Below are 12624 nucleotides of genomic sequence, written 5' to 3' on the forward strand. Positions count from 1 at the left end.
ACGTTTCAGATTATTACATAGAATTTAATTATTTTGATTTTTATCATAACAAAAACAGACATATCAAGTCGTTCACCGACGACTTGTCAATGTATTCACCGTCGCAAAAATCGGTTGTATCGCGCTTTCTTCGGAAATATCTCATTTCCTATGGGTTTTTTGCTATTCGTATTTATTATCAATATTGTAGAATAGAAAATTCTCTACAAATTTTGTTTGAAAAATTTTTTTATACGGTGAACCGTTTTTGAGATAGAGGGCGGAGAGCGCGCGGTCACAGCATCATTTCAGGTCAACCGGTGCCTCCGGTCGAAAATGCAATTTTCTGCAACTGCAAGAGTGGTTGTGGTTCGCGATGCGGATGCAGGAAAGCGGGCTTGCTCTTTAGCTTGTGGCCAATGTAATGGGCAAGCTTGTCTCAATGCTCTACCATATCAGAGCGACATTAACGAAGATGGAACCTTTGACTCTGAAATCATGGAAGAACTTGAGGCAAATGTCGTTGAAGACGATAATGAAGACCAGTTTGAAATTTACCAGCAGCCAGAAGATGACGATGAAGAGGAAGAAGATAATTAAAATTATAAATTGTAGTTTTTGTACCCTTTATTCCATTTTTTACTTTCAATAAAAATAAATGATATTTCTTAATAAAAAGATTAATTCGTAATTTGTTTTTTTTCATCATGTAAGAAGTTATTAATATTAATTAGGTTAAAATTCAAATACAGGGTTACCGGGAAAGTCGTACAGAATATTGAAGAACGTTATTATTCAGGTCATTTCTGATCGAATTGGTCCCATTTTAATCCCATCCAAATTTTGACTCGTCTTGGCTTACTTAACTGTTATTTTGTCAATGTTTGGCCTATTTAATAGCAAGTGTTATACCTTTTTGAATACGAAAACGAAAAAGTTTATAAAATTACTTGCAGGATAAGTGCCATACATTTTTTTTATAAAAGGACTTCAAAATTAAAAACAATTAGTGGAAATCCTTTAATTTCAACTGTTATCGAGCTTATGAAGTTACGAGTTTTATGAAGCTGTTAGTAAAAGGTTCAGTTTTTGTTGGTCATTTTTATTAATTGGCATGTCTTCTAATTGAATATATATAAATAAACCGGGCCCTAGTAGCTCCAATCCAAAAAAAAGTGATAGAAAAGCCAAAAGAAAAAGATTTTTATGATATATCTTTAAAATTCAATATCTCCATAACGGTTAGGTTTCGGATACCATATTATGGGACCAATTCGATCAGAAATGACCTCCTTCAATATTCTGTACGACTTTCCCGGTAACCCTGTATAAATTCCTATATTTTCATTAACAATTCTGCAATTAGGTACATGGGCAGGTAAGTGTTAAATAAATTAATACTGAATAAAAAGTGGATAAGTTAGGAAAAACATGATAAAATATAATATAATAGTTAAGAAAAATTGACAAATATTTATAATCATTGATAGTTCCGGTTGATCTGAAATGATGCTGTGACCGCGCGCTCTCCGCCCTCTAACTCGAAAACGGTTCATCGTATAAAAAAAATTTTCAAACAAAATTTGTAGAGAATTTTCTATTCTACAATATTGAAAATAAATACAAATAGCAAAAAACCCATAGGAAATGAGATATTTCCAAAAAAACGATTTTTGTGACCTTGAAATTTAATACACACTTACACCCTACCATATGTAGGTTTTGAGACAACTTTTAGGGTGTTAATATACAAGTATAATATATAGACGTACAGTTGGGTATCTCGAATTCTGAGGTGAACTTCCTAAAATGACTGCACTAATAGGTTTACTTGTCAGATAATATATCGCTCTATTGATGCGGTAATAAGTTGACAACTCGATTTGTACTACTGAACACGCAAATATGGGTAGCGTGATTAATTAAATATCTCGAGTTATTTTGTTAGTTTCATTAAATAAATGGCAGGCTTAACTTTACATATTCAGTTATTCAACTATTCATCAAATAAATTTTTGATATCTTCAGATGTCATATTATTACTCATTAGTAGAGAGTTGTTCAAAAATTCACAAGTTGGGTGTGTGCGTTAAAAGCGGACCTGTCGACTTAGTCATTTATTCACCATATAAAGCAAGTGATCCAGATGCCAATTTTCAATTAAAAAATAATTCATACAAGTCGAGTTATCAACCTATTCACGCCTTGTACGGATATTATCTGTGGCTTTAATCTTACCTTTATCTTCGCTCTGTTTTGGGGAATTCTGCCACTGATGTCGAACTTTATGTGACCAGCCGGCGTGCGTTTTAGGCCCCCGTCTCCTCTCTTGAACACTGCAGATCAATATAACAATGTTTATTTCATATAAACTAAACATACAGTACATATCACTACATAGTATAAAGTCACTTCCCGCTGTCTGTCTGTCCCTAATATATATCTCTAGTCCCTAGATCTTTAAAATTACGCAACGGACTTTGATGCGTTTTTAATAGATAGGTTCAAGAAGAGAAACTTTAACTTGTTAAGTTTAAGACAACGCGAGCGAAGCCTCGGGCGGAAAGCTATTTATCTTATTATGGTTATATTTAACTATACAGTGCTGCACTCTCCTGTGATGTTTCAACACTGAACGTTATGAAAGTGAAAATAATCTCAACTTGATAAGCATATTTGCAATGCTCTTCAGTCATTGCAATACACCTGCTAGTTTATTGGGTCACCCGTTTACGATAAAAGTTTATATTTGTTATATATCTAATATATTACATTACACAGATAATGTAAAAATCTGAGGCATTGATGAGCAATAAGGATCATTTTTGCGTGTCTAAATTAACTTGGTATGAGATGATTATGATAGTCTTCCTGTAATTTTTAATGAACTTTAATCATAATTAACTTCTAGATAACTGCTAAAAATTATTGGCTAAGTAAGCTATTAACACCATAAAATGAAGCCTAGACCAATTAACTTACTTCCTTATTATTTTGTTAAGATCCAAGTCATGTTTCTATATAATAAGTGTTTTTTTCTATGAAATATTATGTTTGGTATATGGATTGTAAATGAACTTACATGATAATTTTCTTTTCTTCAGTCTTTTCCTCATCAGAAATGTCGACCCAGTCGTCGCTCCTATCACTTCTATCACTTGCACTTGCCTCACTGCTCGGCACTTGGAATACTATCTCTTGTCCATTATAACTGAGAACCGACCTTTGCCCATAAATGCTGTTCGTCTTTTGTTCACTGGATATCGTTGATTGGCTGATATTTGATACTGTGTCAAACGATAGACGCTTTTGCACCGCTGATATCTGCTTCTTGGCATTGTTGTTTAGTTTTGCCATACTTGGACTGTTGGGTATACTCTCGTAGCAATGCGATAGCGACACTCCATCTGCATGCTTGATTGTGTCATAAATGTTTTCATTGTAGCAGTCGGAGATTATTGAGTCTCGCTTGCTAGTTGGGCTATTCTCTTTTGATTTGATCGGACGTGGCGGAATCTTTTCATAGATTCTATCTGAACCAATTTTCTCATAGCTCACCGTTGAAGCGCCGCTGACAGATTTCGTTATAGTGTAATTTTTGTTATTTGCTGAGTATGGGTTATAGTTCTCAGCAATTTGGATACCAGAACTCGATGTAAGGCAGTAGGGCTTTACGGGGGATTTACAATACTCATACCCATCGTCACTATCCCCATCACCTCTTGTTCTTTCTTCGAGTTGGCTTTCACAAGTTTCATAATTATGAAGACTGCTTTCATCCCCTTCAGGGTGTGACCGCATCTCTAAAAGACATTGATATATGTTTTCTTCAGGCGTCGTCTTGGTTGGAGTAACTGGCACTTCTTTAGGAATCTCAGGTAAGGGACAGTTTATTTTTGAAGTTCTATCGCTCTTTACTGCTACAACAACGATATGATCATCTCGCGGTTCTAAAGGTTCATAATCATCTTCTACCTCCGCTTCTTTTGGTGGTTTAGGAGTAAAACCCACTATTACTTCTTTGTTAAGTGCTTCTATTAAATTTGATTCAAAATCTGAGCTAGATTCGAGATTGCTTCCTCTTAAAGTTGATTGAGATTCAGACACTTCGTTCGATTTAGAATCATCAGTACTAGCAGAATTATTTTTTTCATCAGTATAAGAAACCGTGGAATCATTCAATATGACACTTACGAAACCGTAAGGGCTTTCAGATATTGATTTATCGGAATCAGAATAAATTTGACTACTTTTTCTCCTCCATAAAAATGATTCATTGGGCGTTATTTGACTCTCTATGTCCTGGTAAATGGATTTTTCTTCTATTGAACTCTGTGTTTCATTAAGAACCTTTTCTTCTTTTACAGGTAACGGTGTTGATGTTACATCGTTTACTTCTTCGTGGATTATTTCAACAACATGCAATGGTAACTTTTCGGAATGTATGTAATTTGTCTTAAACTTTTTCCTATCATAAATAGGCTCCTTCTTCTTTGATTGTTCAGGTGAAGGTGAAAGACGAGGAGCTTGTTTCGTTGATTCATCGACTAGAACTGGTTTAATTGTCTTTATTTTGGGGATTCCGTCTTTTAGTACGATATTTTTTGTTAATACTAGTGACGATTTCTTTTCAGGTACTTTTGGTTTTTCTTTGTTAGTTATTGTACTACTATTGGCTTTTAAATTAGGGTTTCTTTTTATAATATTACTTTGATTGAGTTGAGCGTTAATTTCACATTCAAATTTTTGTATGACATTTTTGACAACATTACTCTCTTTTTGTGATCTTGGCTCCTCATTTTTAAGTTTAGTTGGAGTTCCGTCAACAGAATCTGATCCACTTTGTCCAGTTGATTCAGCTTGCTTTTTTGGTGATTTTGGTATTTTATTACCATCAGATTTAGATCGAATTATACGAATTTTGCTATTAGAATTATCTGATAAAAGCAATTTATCGATAGAATCCATACTAGAGCACCTTTTTCTACTGTTTGGTCGCTTTTTGGAACCTCTTCTACGTCGAACAACAATTTTAATATTTGGACTGGAACTAAGCGTGGATGAAGGTGTAGAGCTACTACTCGCCGAACATGCAGACTGTAAATCTTCAATTGTTTTTACTAATTTGGACTGTCTCACTGAGCCTAGTGAACTTTTATTTTCTAAGTCATTGAATTTCTTTGTCAATTCTGATACTTTACTGCTCGTTATCGTCATTGTTGTTACTAACGGTGGTCGACGATAAGACGCAGAGGCATTCTTTATTTTGAAGCTGACCTTTCGTTGCTGCTGATTTTCAACCTTTTTCTTGGTGGGCGAAGGAATATCTATCGGTAGAGATCTTTCCTTATATTTCTGAGTATTTGTAAATTCTTTTGCATATTTTCCTCCTCCTGTACTTCTTGTGTCATCACTTCCCGTACTAATAGCTAATTGTGCGTAATGTAACGTTGGTTCACGCTTATTTTCCTTGCAATGTGTATTATTACGTAGCGTGGAGTTTAAGAACGCTTGTTTTGCTTCACTCACTGTTTTCCGATGATGAGAGGGAGACATAGGGGGCTTCATTGGTACTGAGTATACGCATTTTTCACTAAAATTATGTTTCTGTTTGATAGCCATGTCAGTTTCGGGCAAAATAAAATTCTTTAGTAGCGACTTAATAGTTCCATGTTCGTTGCCTTCGGAGTTGAATTTCTTTATTGAAGATATAATTGTGTTTGTTGCAATTGTTTCGCCTTCCATTAGAGTGCTAAAAAGCATTTGTGTTGGATCTCTGCGACCGGTTTTCTACGCCATCTGGAACAATTAAAGCATTGAAGTAAGTGTAGGAAGTAATTTGCATACGTAATAAAACATGATATCGTATTGAGTATCGATAGTTTCGTGATTATGTCATAAAATTGCTGTGAACGAATTCAGAATGATTGTTAGATAGTGAAATCATTCGAGATAGTGATTAATTAATGCCTACATTCCTGTATTTTCTAGAACTTTTTATGAATAGGGTATTGTTGAAAGGCTCTCACGGGCGGGTTTTATATGAGAATGTTCTGTGAAACACTTGTTCGCTAACTATATTGAAGGAAATACTAACTTGATTAATTCTGTCATAAGACAAGATCAGAATTCTAATCAAGCTATAACGTGTTAAGTGCGAACATTAAACTCTTTTCTTGTAGATTTTTGTTATAAACCTAGAGCAAAACGATACGGTAGAAATAAAAATAGTATCTCACAGTATTTTGATATACGTCATGTAATCTATGTAAGGTAATGGCCTCTACTTTAGGGCATTTGACATTTTGGTTATTAGCATTAACCTAACGTCAAAGATTAAAGAGCATTTTATACCTTATTATGATTAATCTTTAATAAGAGCAGTGGTGGCTCAGTGGTGAGACCTCGGACTTCGAATCGATAAGTCCGTGGTTCGAGACCAGGCGAGCGCGCAGGAAATAAATTGATTTTTCAATTTATCCTCGCATGTTGTAACATCACCACTGCTCGAACGGTGAAGGAAAACATCGTGAGGAAACCGACATGTCGAAGAATTAAAAAAAAACGTTCGACGACATGTGTCATCCGCCAACACGCACTTGGCCAGCGTGGTGGATTATGGCCTGTACCCTCATAGGAGGCCCGTGTCCCAGCAGTGGGAACGTATATGGGCTGATGATGATGATGATGATGATGATGATGATGATTAATCTTTAAAATACTTTCCAACCTTATTATCTTTGTAAACATTTGAGATGTAGACAATTTTCAAAGTTCTAGAGGTCGGCCCACATTTTCTTAAACAGGCTTTATAATAACTAAAACCAGTGAAGAGGATATTAACCTCATGTTGTGCCTTATTTGCGACAGCGGACGTTGGTCTTGTGACCTTTAAAATGGCTTGTTTTTATTTCTAAATGTTTTAACGTTGACGTTCACCATGTGACGTTAGTACACATGTGTGGTTGAAGAATATTATAGCAAGAGGAATAAGTGCTGATACAATTTATTTAAACTTTATCCAATTTGAATACACATGCGTAAGTAATTTTACTTTTAGTGCATGTAATTGCTTTTCTATGTTCACTTTGTGAATATTTGAACAACGAATTAATAGAGCCAAACAATATAAGAATACTTAGCTTATCGATAAACTAAATAGCTAATTCAGTAAAAAGTAATCTTTTGATTAATGATCTTGTAAAGTATCTGGCTACGCAAAAACAGATCAGTGATACAGTTTGAAAAGCACAACTATCTTGGCAAATATGGGACTATAATTCCTACTTTTAAACTATGCTTTCAAATAATAATCCTTCCTTGTTCTCAGTTAAAATTCCTCAACAGTCTGACCTTTTTGGTGAGCATTTTTGTAACTAGGTATCTAGGCTTAATCGAGAGCATGTCTAATCGATTCTGCACACCTGAACAATGATTGAAACAATGAATACTTTCCGTACACGTACGTGTAACACTTCTAACACCTACTTACTCGAGATATGTGAGAAAATATCTTAATTTTAGAAAAAAAAATACAGTTTGGATTTATAAGGACAGAGAATACCTAGTCAGGGCCGCAGCCGGGAAGTCCCAAGAAATTATTTTTGCTTCCTAAATCAAGTGAATAGTTGAAAAGTTCAGAATTTGAGCTGATGATGATGATGATATATTTACCGAGCATCAAAGAGAAAATGAATTAAGCACGCAAGGTCATTCACATTGCTTTTACAATATTTTCATCACCTAATTCATTACAAATTTTAAAATCATATTACTAATTTGAATGAAACTATTAAATGTATATAACATTCAATTTTTACATTTGACATACGTTAATCCACAAGCTCATAGAAAGTTTATTATAAACGTCAAAATTTTAACGCACGTGCCGTTGCGGTAATTTTCTTATTTAAATTTCGACCTGCTTATTAGTTTTCTTTTCATTTTTTTTTAATTTGTGAATCAAGCGAAGGTTCTCGCAATGTCATAACTAATTTACAGCCATGATTATTTAATTTAGGAAACGTTTTTTCCCTGATGATTTTAAATAACAAACCGTTACAATTAAATAGACGTATTTTTTATTATTTTATCTACTATTTTGCACGTGCTAAATGATTATGTGCCCTTAGAAAATTATTTATTTAAAACAATACTGGCCACACAGAAATCATTAGAAAAAAATATTGTTCTTAATTCAAACATCGAGACGAAGGCCGCGTGTTTCCTTAACCTCGTGCCTCAGTTTGGTTAACAGTAACTTGTAACGGAACGTCCGATTATTTCGCAATGTGCATGTGATTGGTGTTGAGATCGTATTGAAGTGCAATTTATAGCACTTAATAGCGTAAGAGCAATAATTATTGATGCAAGACTGATCAAGACATTGGATTTATTTATTTTTAAGTTTCGTGTGTCATTATAATATATCTACTAAATTTTTAAATTAAAACTATGCATAATACCAATCTACATCGTATTCTAAGTTCTGTTTGCTATCTGCAGATGACTGTTAATTGATCCATTAATATTATAAGGTAATTTGCTAGGGTTGGTTCTTTAACTTGAAGGGATCATGTTTTCATAGCTAGATATATTATATATTTTTATATGTTGTTAATCAATTGAAAATATCCCTATCTTCTTGTTTATATTTTAGGCACATCGCAATGTACCATATAACATATTGTTTTCGTATGACAATGCAAATTTGTCGAATGTAATGTTTCATCGCGATACGTGCAGCGGAACGCAAATTACCGTCATTTGAATGGACGGTCAATTTGACAACAAGGCGATTTAAATCAATAATAAAGGTACGTAGTATAATTAATCATTATTAAAAATAAACTAAATCGCGAAAACCAGGCAAAATTAAAATGTCAACAGCATTCAAAGAGAAAGAATCTTCAAAATCGGTTTTCCCAGACAAAATGTCTGAAGTAGGTACCATCCCAAATAAATTCAAATTGACAATCTCCTCCTTTTTAGAAGTCGGTTGAACAATATAAACTGTTTAATTATGACAGATCTTAGTTTCTATGGAAGGCTAAGGTATTCGTGACTTTCTTTAGAAGAAGCCTTTGTGGTTAATGCTATAATAGGACAAAGGAAAAGTTAGTAGGTACTTATGTTTGTTTACAATTATGCCAATTGCTTGTTTTAATTTCATTTCATAATTCATTACTTCAAATACTGCAATATTACGCATTTGAAATTACTTTATATTTATGGCAATCTTATTTATTACTACAGTACATTTTATCTTGTTTGATAAACAACCATATTTGCGTGTGACTTTCCATTTTATTATCTAATTCACACAATAAAAATAATGTTTAGTGTGTGTTTAGTTTTATTATAGTCAAACATTTACCTACCTTAAATGGTTATTACAGATATAAAATGCACAATTTATACTTTCACTGTGAGAATTTATTATTAGTTGAAATATATAATCATTGTCATATTTTACACTTTACAGAACATGTATTTTGTTACAAATATGTATTTGATAAAGCGTGAAAATGCGGACAAAGAGCTTGTCTATATTTTACATTTAAAATACATCTATGTATACTAATATTATAAAGCTGAATAATTTGTTTGTTTGTTTGAACGCGCTAATCTCGGGAACTATAATACTGGTCCGATTTGAAAAATTCTTTCAGTTTTAGATAGCCCATTTATCTAGGAAGGCTATTTAATCATTGGTAGTATTATATTATCTGTGATACTTCTGTTTTAAACTGCATGAGATAAAAAAGATGAATCTTTTACGCAAAAAAGTTTTCTTGGATCTGGATATTATCAATTTCGCACACAAAGAGATTACAATCTAGATTAGCACATAGTCTAATTTTTGTCAGGGTATTATCATACCTAACATAACCTACCTGATATTTGTTTATTAATTAATGTGTTCAGGCGATAGAAATGCAAACGTAAGAGCCCACGCTCTGATTAATTTGCCTAACGCTGATTACATGCATCACCTTGAACATATAGCTCAACTATTGCGAATTAATGCCTTTTTAAATTAAAAACTATTTAACTTGTTAGCGGTTTTTTAACCTCGACACTATTGGGCTTAGAAGGAAAATATTTGTTTATTTGAAGTCAGTTTATATGGGATATTATCTCCAACGAAACAGCAAAAAAAATGCAATTTTTTTTTAACTTATTTGATCTCTACTCCGAAAGACATTGATCTCCAGACAAGTTTTTCTCTTTTTTCATCATGTTTATAAGTCTTTAATATGATTAACAATTTCAGTCGAAATAGGAATAGAAAAATAGAAAACCTTTTATCAATAACCTGTAACAATAACCAATATTGAAAACAGAAAAGGCGGCTAAATCCCCATCGGGAATATAGTCTATATTCTTCAACAAAATTCAAAAACTTCTATCGTCAAACTTCATAAAAATCGTGCTAAAAGCAGACCAATCACGGAAACCTAATTTCAAAACAGTAAGCTCGTTCACGTCGGTCGTTGACCCGCGTGCATTGCGTCTGATCATTGTGCAGCAGCCCGTGCCTCAATTATATACATCATTTCATCTTTAGCAAGATAAACCCAACGTATAGAACAGCCATCTTATATCTCGAATGGATTTGAATTAAGAACACGTTTGGAATGTTTAGTTTTTATTATTCGTTTATGGTCTGTTGCATTTGACGTTTGTGTCATGTTATGTCAAAAATCCATGGAGAAAAAAAGTAAAAAAAGAAACGTGTATTATCAAGGGTAGGGTTTATCAAGGGCAATTGTTGCACCTGCTCAAATGCTGTTTCACATTATATCAACATGAAGCATCTAGCCTTTGGCTACGTTACTCAATAATGTATTTAAAAACGAATTAATTGAAATATTATCTATATCATCACAACTATACAAACAGTGAAGGAAATCATCATGATGAATTAGGAAACCGGTATATCCAAGACATTACTAGTTTGGGTAGTCGATAATGAGGCAGGGAAGCCACATCGTCTGGCATATAGCTGCGGGAACTCTGGTGCGTTCTACGAGAGATCCCGGCGTCCCCGCTACCATGCTTTGGGTTTGGCCGTCGAGGAGGTTTTAGTGGGTAAGAATCCCACATGCTCTCTTTTTCCCCCAAAAGAGAGTATCTTTTGAAGATTTCCTCCCCGTTACCAAAAAAAGACATTACTAGTTATGATAATACATGAAACCTTGGCTAGATTATCGCCTGCATCCATGTAATGGTGGATTATGGTCTATGGCTTTTGTTCCAGTAGCTGAACCAATGTGAAGTGACGTTGATTATGATGTAGGGTAAACTATATTCTATTTAAATACCAAGTAGAAATAATATTAATTACAGTAATCAGTAGACTTATAACATAGCAAATATGGCGAATCATTAAATATGGCACAATATGCGTAATTGGATTCATTTACAAATTAATGTAATTGTATTGTTTCGGTAACCCAGTATTTCATGTATGTGGTGAAAGTGCAATCATTTAATTCAGACTCGTATTAAATACCCAATTATTATGGAGGATCACAAAGGCCAAAAACTTCACAGAAACTGGTTTTGCTCTCATTTTTCCAACTGAAATGACATTTAATTAGTGTTTCTATATTTTAATTTTTAAATGTTTATCAATCTGTTTTTATGATCTGGATTATCTTGGGAACGGCGGAATCGACTTTAGTGAACTGGCACTTTATGATAGAGAAGTTTGTAGAGGCACATTTTACGTCATATAACATGCTGGAAATAGTCTTCTATACAATAATCTGCCTTAGCACAAAACATTCTAAAATACATATTTTTATGTACAGCACAAAGCAATTAAAAAGGCAGTCCTGACGCACATGCTATCCACATAATAACATAGTACTTAATACTTATTCATTGTTTTGTTGCGAATCGCATGTGACCGAACCGTGGTGATAGCCAGGTATTGTTATGTTTGCACACATTTTTATAATATAAGATGACTTAAGTGACGGTAAGGAAAAATCCTGTTCATTCTACAAGTACGTGCAATTTAAAGGTACAAATTATTAAATAGTTTGGAAAATCCAAAAGTGCACGCCTCATAATCTCATCCTTTACAATAAAATTGATTATTTATAAAGAGTACACTATAAATATAAAAAAGAAATAAAATAAAACAGTTGGAAAAGTAAAGAAAGCGGTACCATAATAATTGAGCTTTTTTTCTTGTGGCCCCACCTAGACCAACTTATTTTTTTAAACCTTGGCTTATAGTATAAAGAATCGAGTTTATAATGGTGAATTTTGAGTACACTATAAATATAAAAAAAAATAAAATAAAGAATATAATATATAGATATACTAAAATTATGGAGAACAGTCGATATTTTTTTTTTGTTTATTTAATAACAATTAAACCACATCGAATCAGACCCTGAAAAATGAAAGGGTTCTATTCCTGAGCATACTCAAGCGTAAGAGAAAAATAGTTTGGAAAATCCAAAAGTGCACGCCTCATAATCTCATCCTTTACAATAAAATTGATTATTTATAAAGAGTACGTGACTATAAATATAAAAATGAAATAAAATAAAACATTTGGAAAAGTAAAGAAAGCGGTACCGTAATAATTGAGCTATTTTTCTTGTGGCCCCACCTAGATGTGAA

General features: G+C 33.3%; 1 protein-coding gene across 8 annotated transcripts in view; it reads right to left on the reverse strand.

The window, feature by feature from the left end:
* The window catches only part of LOC123691045 (rho guanine nucleotide exchange factor 15), a 134558-nt gene that overhangs the window by 56629 nt on the left and 65305 nt on the right, over nt 1-12624 (reverse strand). For all 8 annotated transcript variants that reach the window (XM_045635232.1, XM_045635233.1, XM_045635234.1 and 5 more), the window contains 2 exons: nt 3062-5778; nt 2218-2315 (listed from right to left, as the gene is read on the reverse strand). In XM_045635232.1, the coding sequence (XP_045491188.1) occupies nt 2218-2315; nt 3062-5742 (2779 nt within the window). In that variant the 5' untranslated portion in view covers nt 5743-5778. The remainder of the gene's footprint in view (nt 1-2217; nt 2316-3061; nt 5779-12624) is intronic.

Source organism: Colias croceus, chromosome 4 (genome assembly GCF_905220415.1).
Source record: "Colias croceus chromosome 4, ilColCroc2.1".
Classification (NCBI taxonomy): Eukaryota; Metazoa; Arthropoda; class Insecta; order Lepidoptera; family Pieridae; genus Colias; species Colias croceus.